General features: G+C 62.4%; 2 protein-coding genes across 2 annotated transcripts; one reads left to right on the top strand and one right to left on the bottom strand.

Annotated features, from left to right (window-relative positions):
* Nucleotides 1–454: 454 nt before the first annotated feature.
* OPA3 (outer mitochondrial membrane lipid metabolism regulator OPA3) lies at nt 455–2,967 on the top strand. Its single transcript, XM_075016598.1, has 2 exons — nt 455–755; nt 2,429–2,967. The coding sequence occupies exons 1-2, from the start codon at nt 614–616 to the stop codon at nt 2,755–2,757; spliced, it is 471 nt and encodes a 156-aa protein (XP_074872699.1). The 5' UTR covers nt 455–613; the 3' UTR covers nt 2,758–2,967.
* A 3,791-nt stretch (nt 2,968–6,758) lies between these two features.
* VASP (vasodilator stimulated phosphoprotein) lies at nt 6,759–17,722 on the bottom strand. Its single transcript, XM_075016200.1, is given in 14 exon segments — nt 6,759–7,559; nt 7,915–7,972; nt 8,164–8,239; nt 8,726–8,771; nt 9,051–9,102; nt 9,346–9,406; nt 9,846–9,895; nt 9,897–9,971; nt 10,214–10,464; nt 10,768–10,811; nt 11,330–11,393; nt 11,686–11,854; nt 12,761–12,932; nt 17,521–17,722. Coding segments are annotated over 14 exon segments (1,161 nt in total). The 5' UTR covers nt 17,526–17,722; the 3' UTR covers nt 6,759–7,521.
* Between the last annotated feature and the right edge of the window lie 9,635 nt (nt 17,723–27,357).

Here is a 27,357-nt window from a genome sequence, read left to right as displayed (position 1 = left end):
AACAGGGCACCCATGTAAACGAGCACAATTCGGCGGGGTCAGCTGGGTCCCAAGCGGGCCCGGACTGGGGCTGGGGCCGGCCCCGTCTCTCCTCGGCGGTGCAGCCCGCCCCCCCGCGCACTCTCCCGCATGCCCGGGGTGGAAACCGGAGCACGGCTCCTAGCAAAGGCACAGCCCGCTCGTATGCCCCCCGCCCCGCAGAGAACCCAGGCGTCCGGAGGGGGCGGGAGAAACATGGAGGGGCGTCTCAAATTGGCATAATGAAAAATAAATTTGCATAATTTGAACACCGCGCCCTCGTGTACAGACCCAGCAGGGATTTGCAAACGCGCGGTCTCTACCTGTTTTATTACACAGTCGTTGCATATTCATGAGCCTCATTTGCATGCCGGTCTGTTGGGCGCGGCCAGGGAAGCAGCGCAGCCTCTCCCGCCCCCGACACTTCATTTACATATTGCTCCTACGTCATCCGAAGACGAGCTACGTATACCTCGCATATTCATGAGCCTCGTTTGCGTATTAGGCGCTCCGCCCCCGCACACTAGGGAGGGGCCTGGAGGCGGGGCCTGCGCGCTGACGTCACGGTGAGCGGCGCGGGGCCGCCGGGCGGAGGATGGTGGTCGGCGCATTCCCCATTGCGAAGCTCCTCTACCTGGGCGTGCGGCAGTTGAGCCGGCCGCTGGCCGCGCGCATCAAAGCGGGAGCGCGCGCCAGCCCCTTCTTCCGGACCTACATCTGCGGGCCGCCCGCGCAGCGTGAGTGACGGGTCGCCGGGCCAGTGGGCGGGGCTGCGGGCGGGACCAGAGGCGTAGTGCAGCACGTGCGGGGCAGAGGGCCTGGGAGCCTCGGAGAGGGGCTGCAGGGCCAATGGGGAGCAGCGAGGGGGGCGGAGCGACGCCGCTTTCGGTCCAATGGGGCGCAGGGGCGGAGCAGGGGGTCCGACTGGCCCAATGGCCGTAGGGCCCGGAGGCGGCCGTCCAATGAGCGCAAGGTGGGGGCGGGACCCGGGCCGACATTGAGCGGACACCCGGAAGGCAAAGCGCATTTAGTGACCCTTGACCGCTGCTGGGGCGGTGGCGGGGGGACTACGGGTCGCGAGGGAGATTCGCTCAGACCCCCTTCCCCCCTCTCGGCCTCCTGCCCCCCACGTGTCCCCCCGTTGTGGCACCTGACCCAGTTCCTTCTCTGCCCCCCCGGAGCAGTTACCGGGCACTGCTCCCTGCTGGTTCCTTCAGTTCCCCTTGTTTGGTCAGTGGCAGCCGCTCGCTGCCGCCTCCAGCCGGCCCCCGCTGCCACAGACTCACGGGACTTCTGCCGCCCGGCTCTGTACGGCCCCGGGAGGAACCTCCCTCAGCGCAACGGCCCCTCTCGGGGGCCCCCCTCTGCCTCTGGAACTGCACCTCTGGACCTCTAGCCCACCTGGATCTGCTGTGGGCCCCCCGGGGAGTCCCCTCACTGGCCCCTGAGACCCGCACGCCCAGAGGGAATAATGCAGCTCTGGGTTTATTGAGCGTTTGCACCCAGCACAGGAAACTCTCTGGGTCCTTGGGCTTGGCCTCCTTCAGCCCAGTACAGCTAGGTCTGTCCTGCATCCAGGGGGGGTCTGGCTGTTCTGTCCCCACAGTCCAGCAGCCGCCTCCTTCCAGACTCTCTTTTTCTACCACCAGCCCTCACAGTTGCTCCCTTGTCTGCCATCCCAGGGAAACAGGCCACTGGGGTCCTCTCTCATCAGCCCATTGTCCTGGAACTGGCTGGGCCCCAAGCTGGCCTGGGCCTCCCAATCACCAACCTACTGTTTGCTAGGGTCTGTGATCTCCAAGCCATTGTTCAGGGTACTGGCTGCGAGGCTAGGTCATACCTGTTTGAGAACAGTCTCCCACCGCCTTGTTAAACATGCAGCACATAGGGAAAGTGAGACCCACAAAGCATTCACACAAAACACATCCCCAACTTTGTCATGCTGCGCTGGCAGGGGGCTTTGAGTCAGGAATGAGGGGAACCAGCAGAGCCACAGGGAGAGAGCTGGGCTGGGAGGAGCCCATGGCTGGGAGTAACAGGGTTGCAGGTTGGTGGTGAGGGGTGCTGGCAGAGCTATGGGTGGAACCCAGGGCTGGGCTAGCAGGGGCTGCTGGTTGGGAGTGGGGGAACCCAGATCTCGGCTAGCATCATGGCTGTGAAGGGTACTGGAAGACCAGAGCAAGTGCAAGATTGGGCCGGCAGGGGGCTGTGGGCTGGGAGTGAGGGGCATCACAGAGCAGAGGGGAAGGCAGGACTGGGCTGGCAGTGGGTGTGAGTCAGGAGCAGGGGGCAAGGCCTGCTGTGGCTGGACTTCTCCAACCTCCTTTTCCCTAGCAGCCTCATATCCCCAGTGGCTGTACACAGCAGGTGGCAGGAGCTGGTGATCTCCCATTCCTTCCCCCCCCCGCAGTGTATCACTGGGTGGAGATGCGAACCAAGATGCGGATCATGGGCTTCCATGGCGCAACCATCAAACCACTGAACGAGGAGGCGGCAGCGGAGCTGGGGGCAGAGCTGCTGGGCGAGGCCATCGTCTTTGGCGTGGGCGGCCTGTGCATCTTCCTGGAGTACGCACGCCAGGCCGCCAATACCCGCAAGAAGGAGGAGGAGCAGAGCAGCACCCTGCTGGGGCTGCAAGAGCAGGTGGCTGAGCTGGGCCTGGCCGTGGAGACTCTGGACGCGCAATTGCGCGAGGTGAACCGCCAGCTGCTGACTGTCTCCGCCAGCCCCAAGAAGTAGGAGCCTGCCGGTGGCAGGATGCCAAAGAGGAGCTGCGCCACCTGGGGGGCCACGGAGCTGGCTGCGGCCAGGAGGAGTAGGCACGGGGCCAAGCGAGCGAGAGACGCCCCAGCGGGGACTTGGGGCTGGCTCACGACCCTCCTCGGCTCCTGCGGAGCTGGAGTTTTCTAGCCTGTAAATAGTCATCCATTAAAACCCACCTGCTGCTGAGGAGGCAGAGCTGTGATGGGGGGGGGGGGGGGGTGCTAGAGAAGTGGGCGGAGCCAGCACAGGCTCACACCCACCACCAGCCTTTGGGGCTCCCCTAAGAAATGGAGCTGGTCCCCAGCGCCTTTGTCTGGGATGGTGGGGGGCCTGCCACCCCAACCCCCCTTCTGGGGCAGTTGTAATGTACACTGTTGCTCCCCATTGCTCTTTAGGGCTTGCCCCACTAACACTACTGTCCACATGGGTGCTGGCCTCCCCTCCAGCACTGGTGGCTCAGCCCCAGGGAGGAGAGGAAGGGTGTGACCAGTGCAGCTGTGGGTCCCCAGGAAGGGGGAGGGCAGCTGCTTCACTTCCAGGGCCCAGTGTCTCAGAGGGCAGGTTGCAGGTCAAAGCTGGTGAATGTGGAGGGGCAGGACATCTCTGCCCCCCTCCATACAGCCTGAGGGCCCCTGGTTCCTCCAGCCCCAAAGGGCCCACAGGGCCAGGCCCTGCTGTGGGGTGAGGCTGCTCCCCCAGGATCCCCTCGGTGGCTGGCACTGGGTGGTAGCCAGGGAACTGACATCTGTCTCAGAATGGAGGGGGATGAACCCCAGGGAACAGGCTGCAGGGCCAGGCCAGGGGGTGGACCTAGCCTCCAACCCAGCAGGATTTGCCCCGAGGACTGAGCAGCAGGAAATGGAGGTGCAGGGCTAGGGCTGCAGTGGGGAGACCCACTGGGGCTGGGCTAGTGCAGCCTTTCCCCTGGCCCAGCTGTGGAGAGGATGAGGGGGGGCCTGGGATGGGGGAAGGTGGGTGTGGGGTGGTGCCAAAAGCTTGAGCAATGCAGAACCCCAGCCTCTGCTGTGTGTGGGTCTCTGGTGACCAGCAGGTGGCGCTGCAGTGTGGGGCTGGCACTGCCCTGGGGCCAGACACAGCAGCTTCAGCTTCTGGCGGGGGGGGGAGGTGTGGGGGGGGCGCCTAGAGGCAGCAGCCCCCTCCCCCACAGGTCTCATATACACAGGGGAAACCGAGGCCCAGGGCAACTGGACAGAGCTTGAGGGGTCAGCCTTGGACTAACACCCAGCTGAGCTTGGGAGCTGGTCGTGGGCTCCTCACGCCCAGAACAGGATCCCAAAGCCCCTTTTCCCAGCCCACCCCCCAGTCCTGTCTTGGCTGTGGCTGAGCCCTTGAGGGGGGGAGTGGATTCTGTGCAGGGGGACTGGGGCTGGGTGGAGCTCCCAGCACCTCCCACAGGCTGAGTAACGTGCATGGCACTGCTGGGGCACTTCCCAGGAGCCTCCCCCTCCCCCTCCACCTGCGAGCCCTTGGCTGGCTGCCCCAGACTGGGATGTGACCAGGGCACTCAGAGACCCAGAGCCACAGGCTCACATCCCCTCAGCATCTGCCTTACTTTGAGACCTCAGCCATTTGTCAAGCCCCCCAGCCCCTTGCTCTAACCACTAGCCTCCACTCCCTGCCCTGAGCTGGGCAGAGAACTCAGGAGTCCTAGCTCCTAACCACCCTGCTCTAACCACTAGCCTCCACTCCCCGAGCTGGGGAGAGAACCCAGGAATCCTGTCGTCAGTCTGACGGGCTGAGCATAAGGGGCCACACTGCTCCCCAGGACACCCCCCATCAGCCAAGCAGCTTGGAGCAGCAGTGGCCAAGACCTCCAAGGCCTGGGTTTGTCATCATCATCAACTATGGACTCAGCGCCTGTTGGTGTCCGCTGCCTCCCTCACTATTTCCTTCCATCTTCCCTGCCCAGTGTGGAGTGGCTTAGTTTTTGTAGACTGGCTCCCCCCCAATCTACTATATCATCCACCCATTCTCGGTGGGGTCTGCCTCTCCTATTCGACCATCCATTATGCTGCATACCAGGGTCTTGATTTTTCATTCGTTCTTCGTTCTGCAGCCCTACCCCAATAGCTGTAACACGCATAGTATAACCTGTAGCAGGTTCTCTTTCAGCTGTATCTTCCTCTGGAATTCCTCATCGGTGACCTTGTGCATCCATCCTATTCTCAGGATCTTTCTATAACAACTCCTCTGGAATGTCAATATCCTTCTCTTCGACTTTCGTTATCACCTGTCTCACATCTGTACAACACGCTGCTGACCATGTTTTCAAGACACTCGGCTTCATTCCTAAGCTAATTGCTTTGCTTTTCCAGATCTTATCCATCACCTTCACACTCACACTTGCTTTCCCTATTCTAGTCGCTATTTCCTTCTCACATTCCAGATCATGTTAGGTTGCTCCCCAGAGAGGTGAACTTCGACATTCTCTAGCTCAATACCACCGACACTGATCTTCCTTCCCAGTTCCTTATCTCCAAACAGCATTGTTTGTGTTTTATCGATGTTCAGAATCAGTCTGTACTGCTCTCAGTAGCGTCTCCTCTTCCTCACTGATAGCTGTATCATCCACAAACCTCAAGTTGTTGATTCTCATCCCATGCACCGATATCCCTTCTGCCTCTTCCTTGATCTTGCCCATCGCTCCCTCTAGGTGCGTGATGACGACCCTCGCTGATGGGATGGAACCCCTAGAGGCTTCATGGCAGAGTTCTGGGTTTGTGCGACAGCCCAATCCCTCACCTCGCTGAACCTCTGGGCCTTCTCCCTATCTGGCAGGTGTCTGGCTCCGGGCGCTTGCCCTGCCTGGGCTGGCCCATGGAGCCGGTCTGGAGCTGGCCTGGGCTGCAGGGGATCATACACCTCCTGGCCTTCTTTGGGCCTAGCTCAGCAGGCTGGGTTCTGTCCAGCTGACCCCAGCAGCCCTGTCTCCAGCCCGGCCTCACTGCAGCTGTTCTGGCCCCGGCACAATTTTTCCACATCCCCTTTACCATGTGAGCCCGAGCTGGGCTCAGGATCCAGCATCTGTCTCCCCACGTCTGGATGTGGAAAATCCCCATCCTGTGTTTCACTCCCAGGTAGCCATACCCAGGATCCCATCAGCCCAGCATGCCCATGTGTCACCCTGGGACAAAGGTGTGGCTTGTGCACCACAACCCTGGATCCTGCCCAGCGCCTGGCACTCCAGTGCATACCCCTGACTGGAGGTGGGGCCTGCCTTCTATCCCCCAGCATACAGCCATAGCTGGGACAGCCAGGCCCATCCAACCTCGGCAGCATTCACCATGGCCCCAGATCAGAGGCGTAGCCTTTGCTGCCATTCTTGCTGGGGGACACAGGCCAGGGGTAGGTCTGGAATTGGGGCCAATGGGACCCCCCACCCTTAGTCAAAAATCCCCCTTGGGTTCGGCCCTTGCTTGTGTTTAATAAGGCATGAGGTTGGCACAAGGCAGGCAGCCGGCCCTGGCTCTGGGCAGGACCCATCCCCTGCAGGGCACTGCCAGGGCCAGACCCCCTGACCCACGTGGCCACAGCTGGTGCTGGGGGCATTTCTGCACAGAGGAAGGGAGGAGCCTCAGGCTTTCCCCACCAGCCTGTTCTTGTCCCATCTTCGTGATCCTGCAGCTGCTCCCCCAGGGCCCACCCCTGCCTGGGACAGAGCCGGGCTCCCTGTCATACAGCAGCCCCCCGGCTAGGGGCAGCAGACGACAAGGAGCTCCCCAACAAAGGGCCAGGGGAGCTCCTGGCACAGCAGCAGCAGAAAGTAAAGAGGAGCTTGGGGTGGATGGAACTAGGCATGGCCTGGGGTCAGCCCCACAAGCCTGGGAGCCCCAGGCCCGGCCGTGGCTGACAGAGGGGCCAGCTCCCTGCCGTGACTCCTGAAACACTCCTCCTCCCCCAGCACAGAATCCCGGAGTCCTGACCCCCCACCCCCAGCCGAGACAGAGACAGCAGCATAGCATACAAAAAAGACAAGGTTTATTCCAGAACAGGGTACCAGGACCCCAGGCCTGGGGCCCGGCCCGGAAGTCTCAGCTGTTAGAGGGCACAAGCGCCTCAGAAATCAGTAAAAAACCAACAGCCCCCCAGACTAAAGTGAATGTGAACAGCCGTGTAGAAAAGAGCTGAGAACCTGCACCCCCCCCCTCCCCAGCTCAGGTACAAGATAAAAAACTGGCCCCTCAGGGCACAGCCTCCCTGTGTAAAAAAATATAAAACAAGCTGAACCCGGCTGGGGCGGGGGGGGAGAGCCAGGCCTGGGGAGTGGGTACAGTAGGGGGTTCCCTGGGGGGCCCTGGTCCACCAGTACAGGGCAGGTTGGGGCGGTGCAGGGAAGCTCTGGCTCAGACTGTGATATGCCGCCCTGGGGCTGCTGGGGTGGGGGGTAGGGAATGGCAGCAACCCCCCTCCCCCCACCCTAGCCCTGCTCTCTGAAGGGAGAAGCCCTTTACTCCCGCCCAGGGGTAAGGCACAGCCTGGGGGCTCCGGGGGCAGCCCCGGGGGTTGCAGGGGGGGCACACGCACCAGGACTCAGGGCCACCCCCTGGAATTGCACAGTGGGGCTAGCGCCCCAGTAACCACCGGCCAGAGGAGGGGGCGTGGGGGGAGGAGCTTCGAGGGGGGGAGGGGTGCGTGTCAAAGAAAAGAAACTGGAGGGTGGCACTGGAGGCTCGGCCGCGCTGGCCCCCACCTCACCCCCCCCAGCAGAGTGGGGGTGCCCTAGGGGGAGCCCCGCTTCTGCAGTTCCAGCACGAACGCTGCAGGGAGAGAAAGGGGAACAGTGAGCAGCCGGCTGGGGGAGCGTCATGGGGCCAAACCCCGGGGGAGGGGTGGGGGCGCACAGAACACAGCCAGGCCAGGGGCCAAACCTGGGGGCGGGGGGCAGAGTCGGGGGGTGCAGGACACAGCTAGGCCAGGGGCCAGACTGGGAGGTGCTGCAAGGGTGGGGGAGGGTTGGCAGCACAGCCAGGCCACCCCACAGCCACCAGGGAGCAGCCGGGGGGGGGCGTGGAGCTGAACCCGTCCAGCACAGAGGCTGGGGTCACACGGTACCAGCCCCTCCCACCTCCCCAGAGCAGGCAGCTGGGCTCAGGCCCCCCCCCGGGCACTCACCCTCGACAATCTCCTCCTTCAGCTTCCGCAGCTCTTGCCTCACCTCCTCCAGCAGCTCCTGCCGAGGGGCAGCGTCAGGGGCTGCAGCCCAGACTGGCATTGCCCCCAGCATGCCCCTACCCTCTCCTGGCACCCTGGGTGCTCCCCCCTCCCCCAGCACTCCATGCACAGCACCCCCCCCCCCCCGCCAGAATTCCCCCCAACAGCCCACCAGCGCAGCACCTTCCTGGTCTCTCCCTGCCCCCGTACCTGTTTGATCCGCTCCAGCTCAGACTCCTCTGCTCCAGCTGGGGGCTCTGTGTTGCTGGGGGCAGCTGATTTCATCCTGCGGGGGTGGGGAGGAAGCTCCATCACTCTCCTTGGGAGGGATCACCCCCAGCCCCGCCATGGCAGCTCTACGGCTCAGGGTGGTGTTGAACCATCATTAGGTTTCAGAGTAAACATGCAACCTCCTTAGAGGAGGGACAACGGATTGGCTGGGGGTTAGAACTCCTGAGTTCTTTCCCCTGCACACTTTGGCAAGTCTCTCACCAGCCTGGTGCCTCGGTTTCCCCATTGCAATGCAGGGATACGCATGGTGTGACACGCTGTGGCTAAGAGCAGAGTGCAGCAATAAGTCGTGGGGGGAGCAGCTGGTGCCTCTCCAGGCAGGACTGGAGGAACTGCTGCTATCCTTGGTCTTGCTATGCCGGTGTGCGTGTCGGTGGGGCAGGAAAGAGTGGGTGTTGTTTGGGAGCTCCCCCAGCTCCTCTTGGGGTGCAGCTGCTGCTACCCCCCCCGACAAACCACCACCTGGCTCAGCCTCACCCACCTGGGCAGGGTGGAACTGTTCTTCTCCCAGGGCCTTCGCACAGAGTCTGCCGAGAGAGGGGAGTGCAGTCATGGGTGCCTGGCGCTTTAAATGTGGGGGAGCACCCTTTGAAATACCCCCCCCACACTAGCAGAGTCCAGGTGGTACTCCCCCCACACACACCTGCACACATCCCGCACCCCCGCCGCCACGGTCAGTGCCCTGCAAAAGGATGCTCGGGTAAGGGTCTCCCCCACCCCCCATTTCAGCTCCCAGCATGCTCTGCTCCACCCACCTACCCGGGCCAGGCTGTGGGCCAGGGGTCTGCCATGCCCCCCCAACTCACCGCTCTGCTGGACTATGGTCCTAGTACCTGAGGGGTCAGCGTCATCCTGCTGCTGGGGGCAGAATGGAGGGGGGTGTTAGTAGGTGTCATGGCCATAAACGATCCCCCCCACTCCCACCTTCACCCCCAAGACATAGGGCCGGCTCCAGGACTCGGCACAGACCCCCCCCCCGCCCAGCCTAACAAGGACCCAGAGTGCAGCCCCAGGGGCCCCCACGCTGCCCAGAACAGGCCCCTGCATGCATCTTGGGAGAGGCTGAGCAGCCGGGGTGGGGATGGACGTCCGGACACTCACGCCACCAGCATCGTCATCTTTCTTTGGCCCAGGCTTCTCACCCTGCAGCGTGGCCTTCCGCCTGCGGGGGCGACGGGAAAGCAGGGTTAGTGTCCCCCCGGCCTGCCCCCGAGAGCCACCCAAGTCCCTCGAACCCCTGACAGGGCACAGTCCCAACCAGGGCACAGCTGGGATCTCCCCGGCCCCAGTCTCCTGCATGGCCCATGCCCCAGCCCACCCATCATCCACCTCTCAGCCCCTCCCCCCAGAACGTACCCCTCATGGAGGAGCCCCCCACGGAACACAGTCCCTCTCAATGCATAGATCCCCCAGCCCCAAACCCCCAAATGGAGTCCCCCAGAACAGAGCCTCCCCAGACCTCCCCACCCCCGAGTCCCACCCCGAGCAGACCCCCCCCGCCACCACAGCGCCCAGACCCGCCCTGAACAGAGCCCTCCCCACCCCCCAGCCCCCTCCACACACAGCCCCCAGCCCTGCCCCGAGCAGAGCCCCCAGCTCACCGTCTGGCCAGCATGGCGCTCATCTCCTCCATCAGCCCCCCGCCCCCCCCCGCCACGGCTCGCCTCGCTCTTCAGGGCTGTCCCAGGGCTGGGGCCGCCCCCCGCCAGCCCAGTGCCGTCCTCCTGCTGTGGGGGCAGGGAGCAGAGTCATTACCCGGTCCGGCCCCGTGACACGCCCCCCGCCCACCAAACCAGGTCTGACGCCTGCTCAGCATCTTGGGTCCTCCCCCAGCCCCTGGGGCAGGAGCCCAACGCCTTCTGGGGGCTGCCCAGGGCTGGTGACAGCCTTCCCCCATCCACCAACCCCCAGGGCCAGATCCAGCCTACAGTGGGCCCTACCTCCCCCGACCCTGCCCCCCAAGACCCACCTTGCTGGTTTTCCTGAGTTTTGCACTTGCAATGGCAGCTGCCAGGCCAGTGCCCCCCCCGCCCCCTGCCCCCGGGCCCTGCGCAGCAGGCAGAGGCGGGGCGGGGGGCGGCCCCCCAGCCGCAGGGGGCGGCCCCCCAGCTGTGGGGGGCAGGCCAGACAGCGGAGGCGGCCCTGGAGGGGGCGGTGGTCCTGGGGGCGGCGGTCCCGGGGGCGGCGGGGGGCCTCCCCCCGAAGGGGTCACCGGGGTTCCTGTCACACAAAGTAAGGGTAAGTTGGGGGTGTGTGGGGGGGCCGAGCAGACACCACTGGGACGGCTAAGCCAGGCGAGGTCACCTGGTGGGGGAGGGGCTGGTGCAGCCCCTGGCCAAGAGCAGAGGGGCCTGCGTGGCCCCCCTGAAGTCCCCCCTCAACAGAACTAATCACCTACAAGAACTCTTTAAATCCCTGAATCGTTCCAATCACGCCCCGCCCCCCACTGTGGGCCCACCCGGCTGCACTGGAGGGCACCGGACCTGCAGCCCCCCATGCCCTGCCCCCCAGCCTGTTACCCACCTGCACTGGCCACCCGGCGCTCCTGCTCCAGGTCCTGCTGCGGCCTGGGGGACAAAGAGGGGTGAGCACTGGGGGGCGGAGACAGAGACAAGCACCAGTGACCCCCCCACTCCCCCCGCGTGACCCCCATCACTCACGGGTGCGGCAAGGCCTGGGGGAGCCCCCGGTCCAGGATCCCCGACACCACGAATCCACACATGCTGGGCAGCCGCTCGCCCCGCCAGCCGCAAGCCGATTAGGGGCTGAGCCGGCAGCGCCCGCCCCAGCCGGCCGCTCGGGGGCTTAGCCGGGGTGGGGGTCAGTTCCTAATCCCCCCGGGACGGGCGCCAGCCTCAGCCCTCCCCGGAGAGCCCAGCACAGGCTGGGGGAGGGGCAGGAGCTGGGGGAGCACCACCCTGCTGGCCCCTCACACCTGATGGGGGGTGGGGAAGCACCCCAAGCCCCAGAAACCCTCCCTGCAAACAGCCCCTGCAGCCCTCCATCGGGACTCTGGGGCGGAGGGACTGCAGGTGGGGCAGAACTGCAGTAGCAGGGAAAGGGGCCGGGGGTGGGGGGGGCGTACCTTTTCTGCTGCTCCATCTCATCTGGGAAGGGGCCATTCTTGGGGGGCCCAGATGGAACCAAACCTGTACAGAAAGGAGGGGGGATTGGCAACAGGTTCTGGCCCCCAACTTTCTGCCAGAGACCGGGCCCAATGGGCACCCTCCTCCTCCAGTCCCCTAAGTCCTGGGGTGGGGCCACACGCCAGGGACTGGCAGCTGGAGCCCCCCCCCCAACCTGTGCCCATCATCCCCCGCCCCCATGTGCCCAGGTCCCCTTACTGCAGCCCCCCTGCCTGTGGCTCAGCCCCCAAAACGTCCCCCACAGCTCACCTGCTTCCTGCCCCAGCCCTGTCCTTAGCCCCCTCCCCCTACTCACCGGCCTCCAGGCGGTCGAGGGCCAGCAGCATCCCGCTGGCGAACTGGGCGGCCTCCTCCCGGCTGCTGAAGTTGAGCCCCCAGACCTGGCGGGCGTCTCGCCACTGGTGGAAGTTGGGCGTGGCCTGGTTGTACTTCAGCCCCTTCACTATGGCACAGTTCATGACCACCTGCGGGGGGGGGGGGGCAGCTGATCAGCAGGGGGTCCCCTGGATCCCCCGCTGCTCCCAGCCACAGCAGGGGTGACAGCCTGGAGCAGCTCCTTCCCCAGGTCCGGCTCAGCTGCCCAAGGGGCATGGGGCTGCCAAGCCTTGTGCAGGGGCAGGGGAGCTTGGGCCAGGACGCCTGGGTTCTCACCCTAGCTCGGGGGGGGGGGAGGGGGGGAGCACAGGACACCTGGGTTCTCACCCTAGCTCGGGGGGGGGGGGGGGGGGAGCACAGGACGCCTGGGTTCTAACAGACACTAAGGGGAGAGCTGCCACAGGCAGGAGGATTCGGCCTTTTCAGCCATTGACCTGCGGTGGGGGGCTGAGGGGAGCTAAGCCCCCACTGCGAGGGAGCCAGGAGGGAGGGGCTGCGAGGCAGCACAGGCCTGGCCAGACCACCGGCCCGGCACCAGCTCTGCTGAGGGCAGCACAGCGCCTGGCAGTGCCCCCTGTGCCAGTCCAGCCTACAGCCCCCCATAGCCGGCAGCAGGGGAAGGTCGTGCCCAGCCCAGCCCAGCCCAGCTCCTTGGCCCCCCCAGTCCTCTGCCCTCCGCTGGGCCCCTGGGATGAGCCCAAACCCACAGCAGGGCTCCTGAAATGGGGCCCAGCCCCACATTTCCTTGGGGAAGGCAAGACAGTCCCCAAACTCCAAGGCCCACCCCCCGCCAAGGGCAGATCAGAGGGGGTGCTGTGCCTGGGGGCCACCCCCACAGCCCCTCCCTGGGAGCACAGACTGAGCCACGACACCTGGCTGGGTCCCCCGATCTCCCCCCAGTTCAGGACCCTCCTCAGCCCTGTCGATCCCAGCCCCTCCCAGCCCCAGCGGTTCCGGGCGCCTCTCCCCTCCAGCTCAGGGCCCCAGCCCCACACCTGCTGGTCTGCCTGCATCTTGCGTCCCACCACGCGGAAGGTGTTGCTGCTGGGCGTCTGGTAGATCTGCACCCAGCTGGGGGCCTGGGGGCCGCCCCCCGCCACCACCCACTTCTTATTGGCATCATCATAGAGCATCACCGTGGCGCGGGCAGCGCAGACGACCGACTCGCTGCAGGGAGGAGAAGGGGGCGTCAGGGAGAGGAGTTCCCATGGAAGATCAACCCAGCCCCCTCCAGCCCAGACGTTCGGGGGCAGAGACCAGCGCGCTGGACAGGGGAAACCGAGGCACACACCAGGGAGGGACTGGCAGCCAAGCCCAGAACCAAGACGTCCTGACTCCCAGCACCCTGGCTCCGAGGCAGGGTCCCTTCGCTGAGGCTGGGCCCCCCAGGGACGTTTGGTTTCGGGGCTGAGCCTACGTCAACAGCAGGGGCAGGTAAAGACCAATGTGTCCCATTGCCTGGGGGCCCTGGGACCCCAAGGGGGAGAACAGGGCTAAGCCCCCTCCCCACACACACCCTGCCTGAGGGAAGGGGGTAACAGGTCCAGCCCCTCCTGACAGGACAGACGGCAGAGACCAGCCCCCAGCCACTGAGCGGTACGCAGCCTCGGCCCCACAGCGACATCTCTGCTTGCAGCTGATCTGCATTGCCAGGGCTCACGGCCCAGGCCTGCCAGGGGTCGCTGTACATCACAGGGCACTGGGCCTCACCTGGGTAACTCCTTCCCCCACGTGCCACACACAGCCCTGCCCCAGCGACTGCTGGTGTCCTGCCACTAGCCAGCAGGGGGCGAGAGACGCCCGCAAGCCCCCAGCCACATGGGGCACTGGCTTGTTTCCACACCCCGCCCCAACCGCAGGAAGCTTCCACCCAGCACCAGCCACCACATAGGAACTGAGTCATGCCAGGCCGGCTGCTTGCCCATGGGAGCCTGCTGGCAGGGGGCACCAGCACCCACCATCCTGCCTGGGGGCTGCCCCACTAGCACCAGCCCAGCCCACGCCTGTCTCTGCCTGGGCTGGGTTAGCAGTGGCTGCAGGTCGGGAGTGAGGGGCAGCAGCAGTGGTGGGGGGGTCAAGGGGGGGATAACGGGGCTGCAGGTTGGGAGTGAGGGGCACCGGCAGAGCTGGGGGGGAGGGTCACACCCTGAGCTGCTGCTGCCCCCCCGGCTCCTGATCCTTCCTTCTGCCCTGTGCGAGCCAGGCCAGGTCCTATCACACCCCCTCCTTCTCTGACGCTGAGGGAGGCCCCTGAGACCCTGGCATGTCTCCAGCAGCAAGGCCCAGAGGAGTCCAGGGGGCCCAGGTCTGCCCTACCCCTCTCCAGGCAGCTTGGGCGTGGGGAGAGCCACCCAGACACACATCGCCCGCTCTGGGCCCCTCCCCAGAACCCAGGGGAGAAGCGGAAGCAGCCACCGCTCCCACAATCCAAACAGGGCGCGGCAGCCCCGGGCCTGGCCCAGCTACTGGGGGGGAGGGGAGGCTGTGCCCAGGCTGCTGAGACCTCTGCTTGCCCCCCGGGACACCCCAACACCAGGAGTCTGGCAGCACCCTAGCTGGCAGCCCCTGGGGATCCCCCACAGCTCCTGGCACACAGCCCTGAGCCCCCACAGCCTCCCCAGCCAGGGGTCCCCAGAACCTCCCCCAGGACTGCCCCATGCCCCCTCCCAGCACTGCCCAGCAGATTGACCAACAGGCCTTGACCACAAGCCACTTCCACCACTCAGGGCCCTTTCCCAACATCCTGGAGGAGGGGGAAGTGCACGGGAGGGGCTGGGCACCAGGACTCCTGGGTTCTACCCTCCACTGGCTCATCCCTGGCCCCCCTTGGTGCCTCAGTTTCCCCCATGCCCAGAGGAGACCCCAGCCCAGCCTGAGTGGCTGTCGGGGGAGGTGGCAGCAAGGAGGCCCAGCTGCAGCAGGGCCCTGGGGGCAGCCAGCTGCCCGGGGAGTGGTGGGACCAGCTGGCAAGCAGCAGATCCCAGTCAGCTGCAGCAGGCGGCCCAGACAGAGGCAGCCCTGGCTGTGGACCAGGGACTCGGCCCAGGCAATGCTCCCCCTGCCTGTGCCCCCCCATCTGTTTAGCCTGAGGTCCTCTGCCTGACCGCCCCCCCCCCCGCCCTCCTGTTTCTTCCCCAGCCCCTCCCCCCACAGAACAGCTCCCCAGCCAGATGGGGTGGGGCACCAGCCGGGAGGCAGCACCTGGAGGGGCCGGACTCTGGAGCAGGAAGGGGGGGAGCAGCTGTCTGTGACCATATAAGGGCAGGTTTGAAGGACAGAGTCTGTTTGCCGTGGGGGGGAGGGAAGGGACACAGGCGCAGGCCCCCCCCGCTCCCTCCCATCGCCCTCTGTGGGGATCAGGAACCACCCACCCCTAAAACACACAGGGACCCTGCAGCCACCTCCCCATCCCCCTCTGTACCCCCCACCCCAGCTCATGGGTGGGAAGGGAGATTGGGCTTTGACCTGGCCCAGCCTCCAGGGAAGCACCAAGCTGGGCTTGGACATACACCCCCGCCCCGCTGCACCCCATGGAGGGAGAGGCAGCTGCCTCTGGGGAGGAGCACACCAGGCTGCAGGAGTCAGGCCAGGGCAAACTTCCTGGGTTCCCTACTTCAATCCCAGCTCCCCTCAGTCCCGCCCCACAGCGCCTGCCAGCCCAGCCCTGTGTGTGGGGGTGGCTGGAGGCCCCACCTCTGTGGCTGGGGGCCCCACCTCTGTGGCTGGGGTGAACCTTTTGGCTCCAAATGGCCCCATAGTCCAGGGGCTCCCTCATATACCCCTGTTCCCCATCCCCTGTCCCTGAATGGGACCCTGAGTCACTTCCTGCCCAGCCTCTTACTGCTCTTTGTGGTACACGGGGTGGGGGTGGGGACGACCGACAGCTGGGGGAGCAGCATCAGGCTGCTGTGGTGTGACACTGTCACCCCCCCCCCCGCAACACACACACACTGCCTGCCCTGGGGAGGGGGCTAACTCCTGGCAAGGTTGGGTGCATAGGCAGACAGCAGGAAGCCCAGCTGAGACCTCCACTCTCCTTCCCCCTTCAAATGCTCCAGGAAACCCTCCTGGTGACACCTCCTGGCCCAGGCCAGACAGGGCACCCCACACACCCTGACCCCTCGCCTGGTTGCAGAAGCAACTCCCCCTACCCAGGGGGCTGGGCAGTTGCACGCCAGCCTGGGTGTGTGCAAGGGGGGTGCCCTAGATGTCTCCAGGTTCCAACCCAGCAGAACCAGCTCCAGGCACAGCAACTGTCCCCCCACCCCAGCAGCCTCTGCTCCCAGCACCCAGGGCAGGAAGGGTCCCAGAATGCCCCAGGGGGTCAGGCTCTGTGCTCATGGGCAGGGCCCCAGTGCAGGAGGTGCTCTAGCTCAGGAGCCCTGGGCAGGGGTCTGGGGAGCTGCCCCCCCACCCTACACACACACACACACACGCACACGCACGCACAGAGGGAAGAGGAAGCCAGGACCTGCCTGTGGTCATTTCCTGCTCTTTAGCAATACTCAGACGCTGCGGCTCCAGCCAGGCGCCCCACGTCTGCCCCATGGACCTGGTTCCTGGGGGTGGGGGCCCCATGGGCAAAGCCACAGACAGAGCCCCAGGAGGCCAAGTCCCCTGCTGCTCTGGTGATGCCCCTCACACCCAACCCACAGCCCCTTGCCAGCCCAGGCCTGGGCTGCCCCCGGCTCTGCCAGTGCCCCTCACTCCTGCCCCATGGTCCCTGCCAGCCCAGCCCCAGCCTCTCCCCCCACCCCAACAGTTATCAATTGCTCTAAGCCCCAGGCAGAGGGGGCAGGTCCTGCCTGTCCCATTAGCAGCTGGAGTCCAGGCCTTCAGGGTCAAAAGGCACCCCGGGCACCCCAGGAACCCCACCCCTCCCCCCACGGAGCAGGAATTTCAAGCAGCAGAAACAGCCCCCCCGCCCCAAGCAGCTCAGGAATGTACAGTGCCAACAGCTGAGCCCAGCCCAGGAGGATCCAGGCAGGGGCCCTGAACCCAGGCTCACGATGGGGCCCTGCTGGATACCGCCCCCACCCCCCCAGACAGCTGGGAGAACGTCCCTCGGACCCTCCCTCAGCACAGGGGGTGGGGAGCTGTTACCACAGGCAGGGATGGGGCTCCAGGACTCCTGGGTTCTGCCCTGGTTCCGGGAGCAGAGCAGAGTCTGGGAGCTGGGGCAGGCGGGGAGCCAGGACTCCTGGGTTCTGTCCCCAGCTCAGTCAGCGGTTAACCATAACATCACAGCCCTGCCGGATGAGGCCATGAGCTGCCCCTACAGCGGGCGGTGACATCACGGACAAGCCAGCCCCCGCCCCACGGGATCCAGCTCAGACCCCCTGCTCCGGGCCATCAGGGCTCCGCGCCCAGACACCGGGGGCGGGGGGGGGGTGTCCAGGCAGGAGGTGCCCCGGAGTGATCATGGGGCCGCCGCGGCTTCCCCACCACCCCAAGGTCGCTGCACAACCCCCCGCCCGTGGGTGCCCGGGCCAAGCTGGCGGGCGAGCGCTGGGGTGGGCGCAGGGGGCCAAGTCTCCGGCAGAAGCGGTGGGGGCTCCGGGCCCCACGGAAGGGGCGGGGGGGGAGTAGCGAGGCAGCGGAGTGAGCCCAGGGGACCTCCCCTCCCGCCCCGGGGGCGCCGAGCTCCGCTTCCGGCCCGGGCCCCTCCCCAGCGGGCCCCTCCCCAGCACGCCCCACCGCCGGGACCCCCGCGGACAAAGCGCCCGGGGCGCAGGACGCGTGGCCGGTATCTCACCTCATGGTGCCGCCGGCCGGCTCCCGGCGCTCAGTCCCGGCCGCAGGGCAGGCGGGGGCCCGGACCCATGGGCTGCCTGCGGCTCCCGCCTACCTGGGCCCCAGGCTGCCCCGGCTCTGGGGGCGCATGGTCCCAGCCCCGCCCCGCTCCGGGCTGCTGCGGGCTCCAACCCCTGCTGCGCTCCGGCGCGGCTCCACAATGCACCGCTCGGCCCGCCCCCAGCCGCCGCCCTCTCGCGGGGGAGGAGGGCGCCGGGACGCCTGGGTTCTCTGCTCAGCTGAGAGGAAGGGGTGCTGGGAGCCAGGACGCCCGGGTTCTTTGCCTAGTTGGGCGCGGGGGGGAGACAGGACACCTGGGTTCTCGACTCGGCTGGGCGCCGGGGGCGGGGGAAGAGAAGCAGGACTCCTGCCTCCTGTGCTCAGCTGAGTGGGGAGGGGGAGAAGCAGGACTCCTGGGTTCTCTGCCCAGCTGAGCGGGGGTGGGGGCGCGTGCTGGGAGCCAGGACTCCTGGGTTCTCTGCCCGCCTATGTCTACTTTCAACTCCAGAACAGACGACTGGCCGCAGTGGCCTGTTTCTGACAACACTCGGTGCCAGACTCTTTAAGGGCAGAGGGCAATTATCCAGCGATCCATCCCCTGTCCCAGCAGTCAAGAAGCTCGGGACCCCCAGCGTGGGGGAGGGGGACTGTGCCCCTGCCTTATCTTACAGCTATTGCAGGACCCCCTCCTCCAGGAGCTCCGCTCATTGCTTGGTGAGCCCTGTCACGCTTCCGGCCTTCCGAACCTCCCCTGGCAGCAAGTCCCCCAGGTCAACAGGGCCTCAGGAAAATTTCTCCCTTTGAGACCTGCTGCTGGTTATTGTCGTCGGGTGACCCTGGCTCTTGGGGGCTGGGAAGGGATAAATCCCACTTTCTCATTCCCCTTCTCCACTCCAGTCGTGATTCATTTCCAGACCTCTGCCCTATCCCTCCCACCCCGCAACACCCTCCAGACTATCCCAACTTTTTAATCTCCCCGCACAGGGCAGCTGTGCCAGCTCCATTGCTGCACCTTGTCCTGTGCCAAGAGGGAGCAACCAGGCCTGGGCACCGTATTCCAGGGGCATCTGGCCAGGGATTCACAGCTGACAGATCCTGTCTGATTACCTGTCACTGGCCTAATGGTCCCTTGCAAGGGTTCCTTGGCTGATGGCCGCAGCACCTTGAGGATGTCCAGGATGATGGCCAAGATGGCTAATTTCGACCCCCCCCCTTGTAGGCGGAGCTGGCAGGGAGTAAATACTTGGCACCAGGGTTCCCTGTGAGCCGAGTACTTGGGAGGCTGCTCCAGGGGAGTCAAGTGCTGCCCAGCTGATAGCAGAGCACTCACAGCCCGCAGCGTGTGTTTCTATGGGTGGTGCACAGCTGCACGTGTGCATGCACGGCACAAACTTTATTCTGCCCAGGATGGAAAAAAATAGAGGGAACTCTGCTTTGCCCACAGATTAACGTGGAGTTTTACCTGCCCCATCTAGGGAGACCCTGTCCCACCCTGCTTTGCACTTCTTCCAGCCCAGTCCGGAACAGACGACATCACTTCCTTTCACTGTGTCACCCTGTGACATCAGAAGCCCTTGCAGAGTTTGCCCCCCGGGAGGGGCTGCAAGGGCCCACCCGTGTGTCCTTGGGACATGGCTCCGGCCCTTGCCCGACAGAGATGTGGGTGTGACTCATCAGCTGGTAGAAGCACTAAGTTACTGCTCTCTGCACCAGCCTCTCCAGGAGGAGCTGTACATGTAAACACACATGCACACAGAGCAGGAGAGTTGTGTGAATGACCACACACACACACACACAGAGCAGGGGGAGCTGTGTGCACACAAACTGGGGGATTGCATGCATACACAGTAGTGTTGCACACAGTCACTGAGAGGTGGGCACACACACAGTAGGGGTTTGCACATGTACACAGAGCTGGGCACCATAGGCCAGGCTGGTTCAGCTCCACAAGCCTGGCGAGGGAGCAGGTGCCCCACGAGGGGCCAGGGACTCATGGGGAGCCTGAGGTTAATGTGGTACTGGGGGGCCCAGAGCCCCTGCAGCCCAGTCCTGGAATTGAAACTCCCAAGCTCTGACAGTGTCCCTCACTCCTGACCCACAGCCCCTGCTAGCCCAGTCCTGGGCTCCCCCCAACCCTACCAGTGTCCTCGACTCCTGACCTGCAGCCCTTTACTACTCCAGCCCAGGGCTCCCCATGGCTGCGAGAGGCACATTTCTGCAGCTTGCGAGCTCCTGTGTTGCAGAAGGCCGGGCTCCTGATCAACAAAGGGCAACATGACATCCACCCTGAGGACCGTTTTCCTGTCCTCGTTAGTGTTTATGACATCTGGCTGCTGCCGTCTGGCCATTCAGGGGCTGGCAGAGCTCGTGGTCACCTTCTACAGACACGGTGGGATGTTTCCTGGGGGGCAGCTTGTCACACAGCTGCCAGGACGGGGAGTGGGGTCTGCAGTCACCCAGGACGTGAGGCAGTGGCTTGTGGGCATGGCCGCATTTCTGCACCTCTTGTCCCCATTTGTGGGGCAGACGGGTCCCTTCCGCAGGACGCAGCTGAGCCTGGCCCGGCGGGGGAACCTGAAGTCAGCAGCTGGGATGAAGCTGCCTGTCCCTGGGAGGAAGGGCTCTCTGGCATCCCACTGGCATCCTTCAGGGGCCTCTCCAGCATGGTTCTAGCTCCCAGGTTCTGCATCTGCAGCATCAGCACTCTCAGCTCCTGGTCTGCCTTGCACCCCATATGCCTCTCAAGTCCAGAGCTGAGCAAAGTCCCTCCAACCCCCTATTTATCCCTATCAAGTTCTCTGTCAGGGAGCTGCTCCAGGAGTGGGAGACCAATGTTCTCTCTTATTTTTTCCACCCTGGGGTGGAATAAATTTTGTTATGTGCACCAAAGCATGAGCAGATGGGCACCACCAGTAGAAAAATCTTCTGACGCAGTGAGAGCTGGGGGAGGGTGGTGAGGATTTCATTCCCCTGGTTTGATTGCATGTGTCGCTGGGTGCCCTGTAGTAATCCGAGGCAGGTGCCTCAGTTTCCCCAGGCACAGCATCAATGCAGAGTGTGGTGGGAGTTTCGGTGGGATGACTTCTCACACATAGGCGATGGGCCTCCAGGCTCTTTGTAACCTGGGCAACCAGGTGACACCTTTCTTCCCTGGGGGAAACAGGACAAAGGAGGGCCGAGGGGCCTGGCTGGGTTGAACTGGAACTGGGCTGTTGAGTGGGGCACACTCATTTGGCTGGAGAGGGAGGAAGGCGGCCAGGACCTGGCTTGGGGACCCCCACTGGGTCCCTCTCCCCAAGATGGATGCCACTCACTGCTTCTGTTTCTGTGCGGGCAAGTCTGTTCTAGGCTGCATCCCTGTCGCCTAATAAACCTTCTGTTCTCCCTGCTGAAGGAAAGTTGCATCTGACTATGGATGGGGGCGTGCAGGGCCTGGGGACCCCCATACTCCATGACATACATGCTTGCGGCTGTGGATGCTGTGGGCACTCTGTTAGTCAGCCAGGCAGCACCTGAATCGCTCCTGGGTGGCTGTCCAAGAGTTTAACTCCCAGGGGCGCTGGGAGAACCTTTGGCTGGACGAGTTCCTAGTGTTGTGTAACCCAGTCCCAGCCGACGCTGTTCATTGAGAGCTCCGCAGCTCTGGCTGCTGGCTATCCACACAGGGCAGGTGTGCTCAGGGAAATGTCATTTACTCCTGAGATCTCCCACAGCCAGGTTCTATACATATTTTGTGGTTTGGGACAAATCAGAATGGGGCTTCCCCATCTTCCAGAGATGAAGAGATCCCTCCTATTCCAGGAATCAGAGAGGATGATAAACAGCAGCTACTAAAGTGAAACGTGTTTCATTCGGAAGGACCAGAGAACTCACATCCAAGAGTATCAAAAGAATTGGCTGAGGAACGCTCAGCACCCTTAGTTTTTGTTTGCTTGTTTGTTTGTTTTTAAACAGATCTTTGGAGTTCTGTGGTGATTCCAGGGATCTGGAGAAGAGCCATGGTTACATACAGGATGATCTGTCTAATAAGCTGGTTAGTGAGACACTGAGCCTGGGCAAAATCATGGGAGTGCTCAGCTGGGAGGCGATCAGAACTGCACTGAAGGGCACCAATTAACATGGAACACGTGGGCCATTGGGCTTCGCAAACACTCACTGTGGCTTTTTGTTGAGGTTATACATTTTGTTGTGATAGTGAGTTTGTTGGAAGAAGAGGGCCAGCCAGCGTCAGGCACTTGTGACTCCGTATGATAGATAATTTCCACTCTCTGGGATCCCCAGTGGTTATATGATACAGGGGCTAGTGCTCAAAAAGCCAACGGAAAGGGGAAATCGTCCCCTGTGGGGCACGTCTACTAGGCTACTGTAGGGAACGTATCTCAACCTGTTGCGTGTCACTGTCTTTATCAGTGATCAAGAGGAAAATACCGTGTAGCCGACAAAAGTTGCAGCTGCCGCAGAAACAGGGGCAGGAAATGATGCGCGATGGGGCTGGTAGGCTGTCTACAGGGCCACCCTGCATTTTCACAAGCAAATGCAGGGTCACTTCAAGGAGCCAGGGCTGCCGGCCACACGGCTGGGATGGGGACATGCCCTCAGGAGCAGCATCTTGGGAAGGGTCTGGGGTTCCTGTGACCAGGGCCACGCTTAGGGTTTAGGTGCCTTAGATCGGGGTGCACAAAGTGGGAGGGGCAGGCCCCCTTGCAGAGCATGACATTTCCTAAGGGGGAATGCCGTGCGATCAGCTGCTGGGTCTCAGGGTCGTTCATCTCATTAAAAATGTTGAAATCTGTTCCTCTTGTTATGTCCGTGGATTCACATTTCTAGCCTGATTCATAAAGGTTTGACATTCTACTGATTTATTTTCTCAAGCATGCCCAAAGGGGTTTTATTTTTTCCTCTGAACATCACCGAAATTTCCATCGGTTTGGATAATGTTAGACAGGTTGGGGGACCTGGCTAATTGCAGGGCTGAAGAGTGAGGCCTGACGTAAAACATTTGCTCCCCCCTGCCCTAGGCAGTACTGTTGAACTGGTGCGACAACAAACGCCAGGGGTGAGATGATGATTCTTGAGAGCTGTAATTCTATAATCTTCAGCAACACGCTAATGACACTGTGAAAGCATGTTTTAAACCCGGGTCCTGTCGCCTGACCTGGGGTGACGTAGGGAGGGATATGAGTGAGTGAGTGACAGGCCGAGCAGCTCACACAGGCTGGGGGTGACCCCTGGCTGTCTAAAAAAACAAAACAGCCGAAATGTAGCACATCACACTAACAGAATGATTTATTCAGTGATGAACTTTCCTGGCACAGACCCACTTCATCAGATCAGTTGCATTTCCAGTCCAGACTGACATCTATGAGTACAGACATCCCAAAAAAAATGCAATAAAAACTGACAAATCAAATGCTTAGGACTGAAGCGGGGACATGAGGGCTGGGGGGATATTAATTGCCCTGCCTGAGATGATTACGAGCATCAAAGGAAAGGAAGCAGCATTTGTAACGTGTGAGGTAATCGATGTCTCTGTTCACACCTCGTGTTCATGTGTCGAATTTGAATATGAACTCCAATTCACAACTTTCTCGGTGTAATCTGCTTTTTAAAGTCTCTGTTGTAAGATGCAAATTCTCAGGTCAGTAACAGAATGGCCCACTCCATTGAAGTGTCCACTGACCAGCTTATGTATATTGAGATTCCTGAGGTCTGCTCTGTGTCCATTTGTTCTTTGGCGAAGAGTTTGCCTGGTTTATCCCACGTACCTAATGGCAGGGCATTGCTGGCACATGATGGCATATATAACATTGGTCGAGGTACACAAGAATGAGCCCTTGATCTTGTAACTAACATGGTTAGGTCCAGTGATGGTATCCCTAGAATAAATATGCAGCAATGGGGTTGGTTGCAAGGAAAAGTTCCAGGATTAGTATTACTGTGGCTTAGCCTGTGATTGCTGGTAAGAATCTTTCTTAGGTTGGGAGGTTGTCTATAGGAGAGGACGGACCTGTCCTCTGGAGTGTAGCGTCCTGACCTAGAATAGGTTGTAGGTTTTTAATGATGCGTTGCAGGGGTTTGAGCCAGGGCCATGGGTGATGAGAAGTGGCATTCTATTACTGAGCTGTTTGGGCCTATCTAGAAGTAGCTGGTTTCTGGGTATTCATCTGGCCCTGTCAATTTGTTTTTTTACGTCTCCTGGGCTACGTCTACACGTGCACCCAACTTCGAAATAGCTTATTTCGATGTTGCGACATCGAAATAGGCTATTTCGATGAATAACGTCTACACGTCCTCCAGGGCCGGCAACGTCGATGTTCAACTTCGACGTTGCTCAGCCCAACATCGAAATAGGCACAGCGAGGGAACGTCTACACGGCAAAGTAGCACACATCGAAATAAGGGAGCCAGGCACAGCTGCAGACAGGGTCACGGGGCGGACTCAACAGCAAGTCGCTCCCTTAAAGGGCCCCTCCCACACACACTTTCATTAAACAGTGCAAGATACACAGAGCCAACAACTAGTTGCAGACCCTGTATATGCAGCACGGACCCCCAGCTGCAGCAGCAGCAGCCAGAAGCCCTGGGCTAAGGGCTGCTGCCCACGGTGACCACAGAGCCCCGCAAGGGCTGGAGAGAGAGTATCTCTCAACCCCCCAGCTGATGGCCGCCATGGAGGACCCCGCTATTTCGATGTTGCGGGACGCGGATCGTCTACACGTCCCTACTTCGATGTTGAACGTCGAAGTAGGGCGCTATTCCCATCCGCTCATGGGGTTAGCGACTTCGACGTCTCGCCGCCTAACGTCGATTTCAACTTCGAAATAGCGCCCAACACGTGTAGACGTGACGGGCGCTATTTCGAAGTTACTGCCGCTACTTCGAAGTAGCGTGCACGTGTAGACGCAGCCCTGGTGGGTAATTGAGTTGTACAAATTCTTGGTAGAGGTCTTGAAGTTTTCGGTCTCTGTTGGTAGGATCAGAGCAGATGCGATTGTATCTAAGGGCTGGATTAGAAATGATGGATCGTTTGGTGTGAGCTGGATGGAAGCTGGAGGCGTGCAGGTAAGTGTAGCAGTCAGCGGCTTTCCAGTAGATAGTGGTGTCGATTTGGCCATCATTGATGACCCCCTGCTGTCTGTAACCTAAGCTGGCGGGTAACACCTCTGTTCCTGCCGGAAGAGCGTGGAGGAACCCAGCTGGTTTTGAATCAGAGGCAGCAGTTAGGAGATGGCAGAGTGGGCAGGCAGCCAGCCTGTGCTGAGGGGGACTAGGCCCTCGATGGGGCACCCCTCGGGCTCCTCTCCCCAGGATGGGTTGGCATGACTGACTCTGCCAGCTGTGCTGACACCTCTGCACGGGGCTGTGCCCTGTCAACTAATAAACTTCCCATTCTACCTGCTGAGTGAGAGTCACTTCTGGCTGCGGACGGGGTGCAGAGCCTGGGGACCCCTGGACCCCATCACAGGCCATGGCAAACTCAGAAACGGCTCTAGTGGGCCTTCCGCAGTGTCTTCTAATAGGCCGGGAAGGTTTTTTCACTTCAAGTTCTCTAGATCCTCTCCCGAGGAAGCAAAGCCACAGAACAGGAAGAGGAAGAAAGTCGACGCTAAGGCCCAGTGGGGCCCCAAATGTTCAGGTGCCCTACGCAGCTGAGTAGTCTGCTTATGGGGAAGGACGGCCCTGAGGGGGAACCACAGCAGAGAAACTGCGGGCTGACTCTCACTGCGCCGGCCTTAGGGGACGAGCCCCTGCACCCTTGTGCTCTGGCAGCCGCACGCGGACGCAGGCGGTTTTGCAAAGGGTTGGGCTGCACCTGGGCCGACGGGAGGGTCGGTGGAGCAGATCTGGGGTCGTTTGAATCAGGGAGGGCAGAGACCAAAGTGTTTGGCGAAAAGGAGGGTTGGTGTGTTCTGCCCACTCTGAAGTTCGGGGGCACAGACCTGGGGCGGGTTCACTGCTGGCCCAGCACCAGGCGTGGGAACCCCTAACTGCAGCCATAAGCAAGGCGCATTCCCAGCTGTGGTGTCTGTTGCAGGGACAGCTTGTTGCAGGTGCTAGGGGATCAGCCGGTGGTCACAGGGCTGCCGTTAGGATCCCAGCCTGGCCTCTCTCCTCCCCCACCTGGAAGACACGGGCTTTGAAGTGGGATGGTTGGTTCCAGGGTGGCAGAAACCCAGCTAGCGAACAGGCAGAGCAGCTGACAGCTGCCGGTGACGTGGATGAGGTCTGCTCCATTCAGATCTTGCTTAGTCAGTAGCATTTACACTGTGAATTTGCTTTGTTTCCTATGGAACTGACTTGGATTTCTGCCTGCCACTGGCAAACCCTTCCGATGGGGCTCACTGGAGCTGAATCGTCTGGTTTCGGTTTGACCTCAAGCCGCCTGGTTTCGGTTGAAGGGCTTGTGGGAATTGAGGCTCCAGTTACCAAGCTCAGGTGCATGGCTCTGTTCCTCTGGCAAAGTGATTGTCATGGCTCGCGCGCCCTGCGCTCCATCAGCACTGAACAGGACCCACTTGGTGTGACAGCCCTTTTCTGGGGCCACTCTCTCTTGACCAGGCGCCAACCCCGCAGCTCCCATTGGCCACGGTGCCTGACCAATAGGAAGAGCAGACTCGGCACCTGCATCCAGGGGGGCTCTGCCTGAGCTGTCCCACCAGTCCACCCCCCAGCTGTATCATCCCCCACAACAGCCTCTCCTCCGCCAAACGAAGCTCATGCGGGCTGTTCCGAGTGCCAGTGACACGCCGGTGAGGCATGGCCCCCTGAAATGGCTTTTAGTCCCCCTGTGTGGGATGGCTGTGGCCACGTCAGGGACACAACCATGCAGGCGGGACAGCCCCCGCTGCCGACATGTCCCCGTGAGCCTGAGTGGTGCAGGGCCACAGGGAAGCCCCGTTTCTGTAGGATTCAGCAGGGCGATGGGCAGGCCATGGCTGGCAAGAGGTGCCTCCCTGGCTCTCCCAGGCCTGGTGGGGGCACACCGCCACTGGGGCTGTCCCTGGTGGGGGAGATCAAAGGGGCCCCAGTCTCCAAATGCACAGCACTCTGGGGGCCCTTAGCCAAGCAGGGCTGGGGGCCGGGAGAGCTAAGGAGGCAACCTTTGGAACCAATGCACTTTTCCACTAACGCCCACCGGTCCCAGCTCACGCGTAAGGTGCACGGTCCGGGCAAGCGCTGGGCATGGCTGGGGGCTCCTTTGGGGGGTTTGGGGCAGGGGGATCCTGGGGTCCCTCTGCAAACAGCAACAGGGCAGCAGAGGCCAGTAGCTCCTCCCTCGGCCTTTGTCGTCGCTCCAGGCAAACAGGGTCCCCTGGGCCCCTCTCTTCTCCCCATCTCCTCTCCGTCCTTTGTTCCCCCATGCTAGGTCCAGGGGGTTGGGTCACCAGCATCCTCTCTCCGCAGCCCATTGTCCTCCCGCTGGCAAGAACCAGCGACACTTGAGCTGGGGTCCCGGTCAGCAGTCACTGGGGTCTCTGTTCTCCAGGCCACTGCCCTGGGGCCCCCCAGTTCCATGCTGGTCCCTGGATCAGCAAACTCCCTCCCCGTCCCCTAGTTAAGCTGGTAATGACCCGGGACACTGGTTGCCGCCTGCTCTGCAGGGAAACCCTTCGAGCCCCCCCACATCATCAAAGGCCCCAGCACTTGGGTGGCGATGGGTGATGGTGTGTGGGGACCCCAGCGGCCTCTGTCCCCTTGTGCATTTCCTGGCCCTGCTCCCCTGGTGCCACGGCAGAACCAGGCAGGGAGCCCTGAGCCGGGCAGAGCTGTCACAGGTAGGAAATGCCCAAGGGCCTGT

The sequence above is a fragment of the Carettochelys insculpta genome, chromosome 22, assembly GCF_033958435.1.
Source record: "Carettochelys insculpta isolate YL-2023 chromosome 22, ASM3395843v1, whole genome shotgun sequence".
Taxonomy (NCBI): domain Eukaryota; kingdom Metazoa; phylum Chordata; order Testudines; family Carettochelyidae; genus Carettochelys; species Carettochelys insculpta.
Note: the sequence above shows the minus strand (reverse complement) of the source record. Positions and strands in the feature narration are given on the sequence as shown.

Coding starts and splice junctions, on each gene's coding strand:
- OPA3 (XM_075016598.1), top strand. CDS start 614: ATGGTGGTCGGCGCATTCCCCATTGCGAAGCTCCTCTACCTGGGCGTG. Junction 756..2,428: donor CTGCGGGCCGCCCGCGCAGC/GTGAGTGACGGG, acceptor CCCCCCCCGCAG/TGTATCACTGGGTGGAGATG.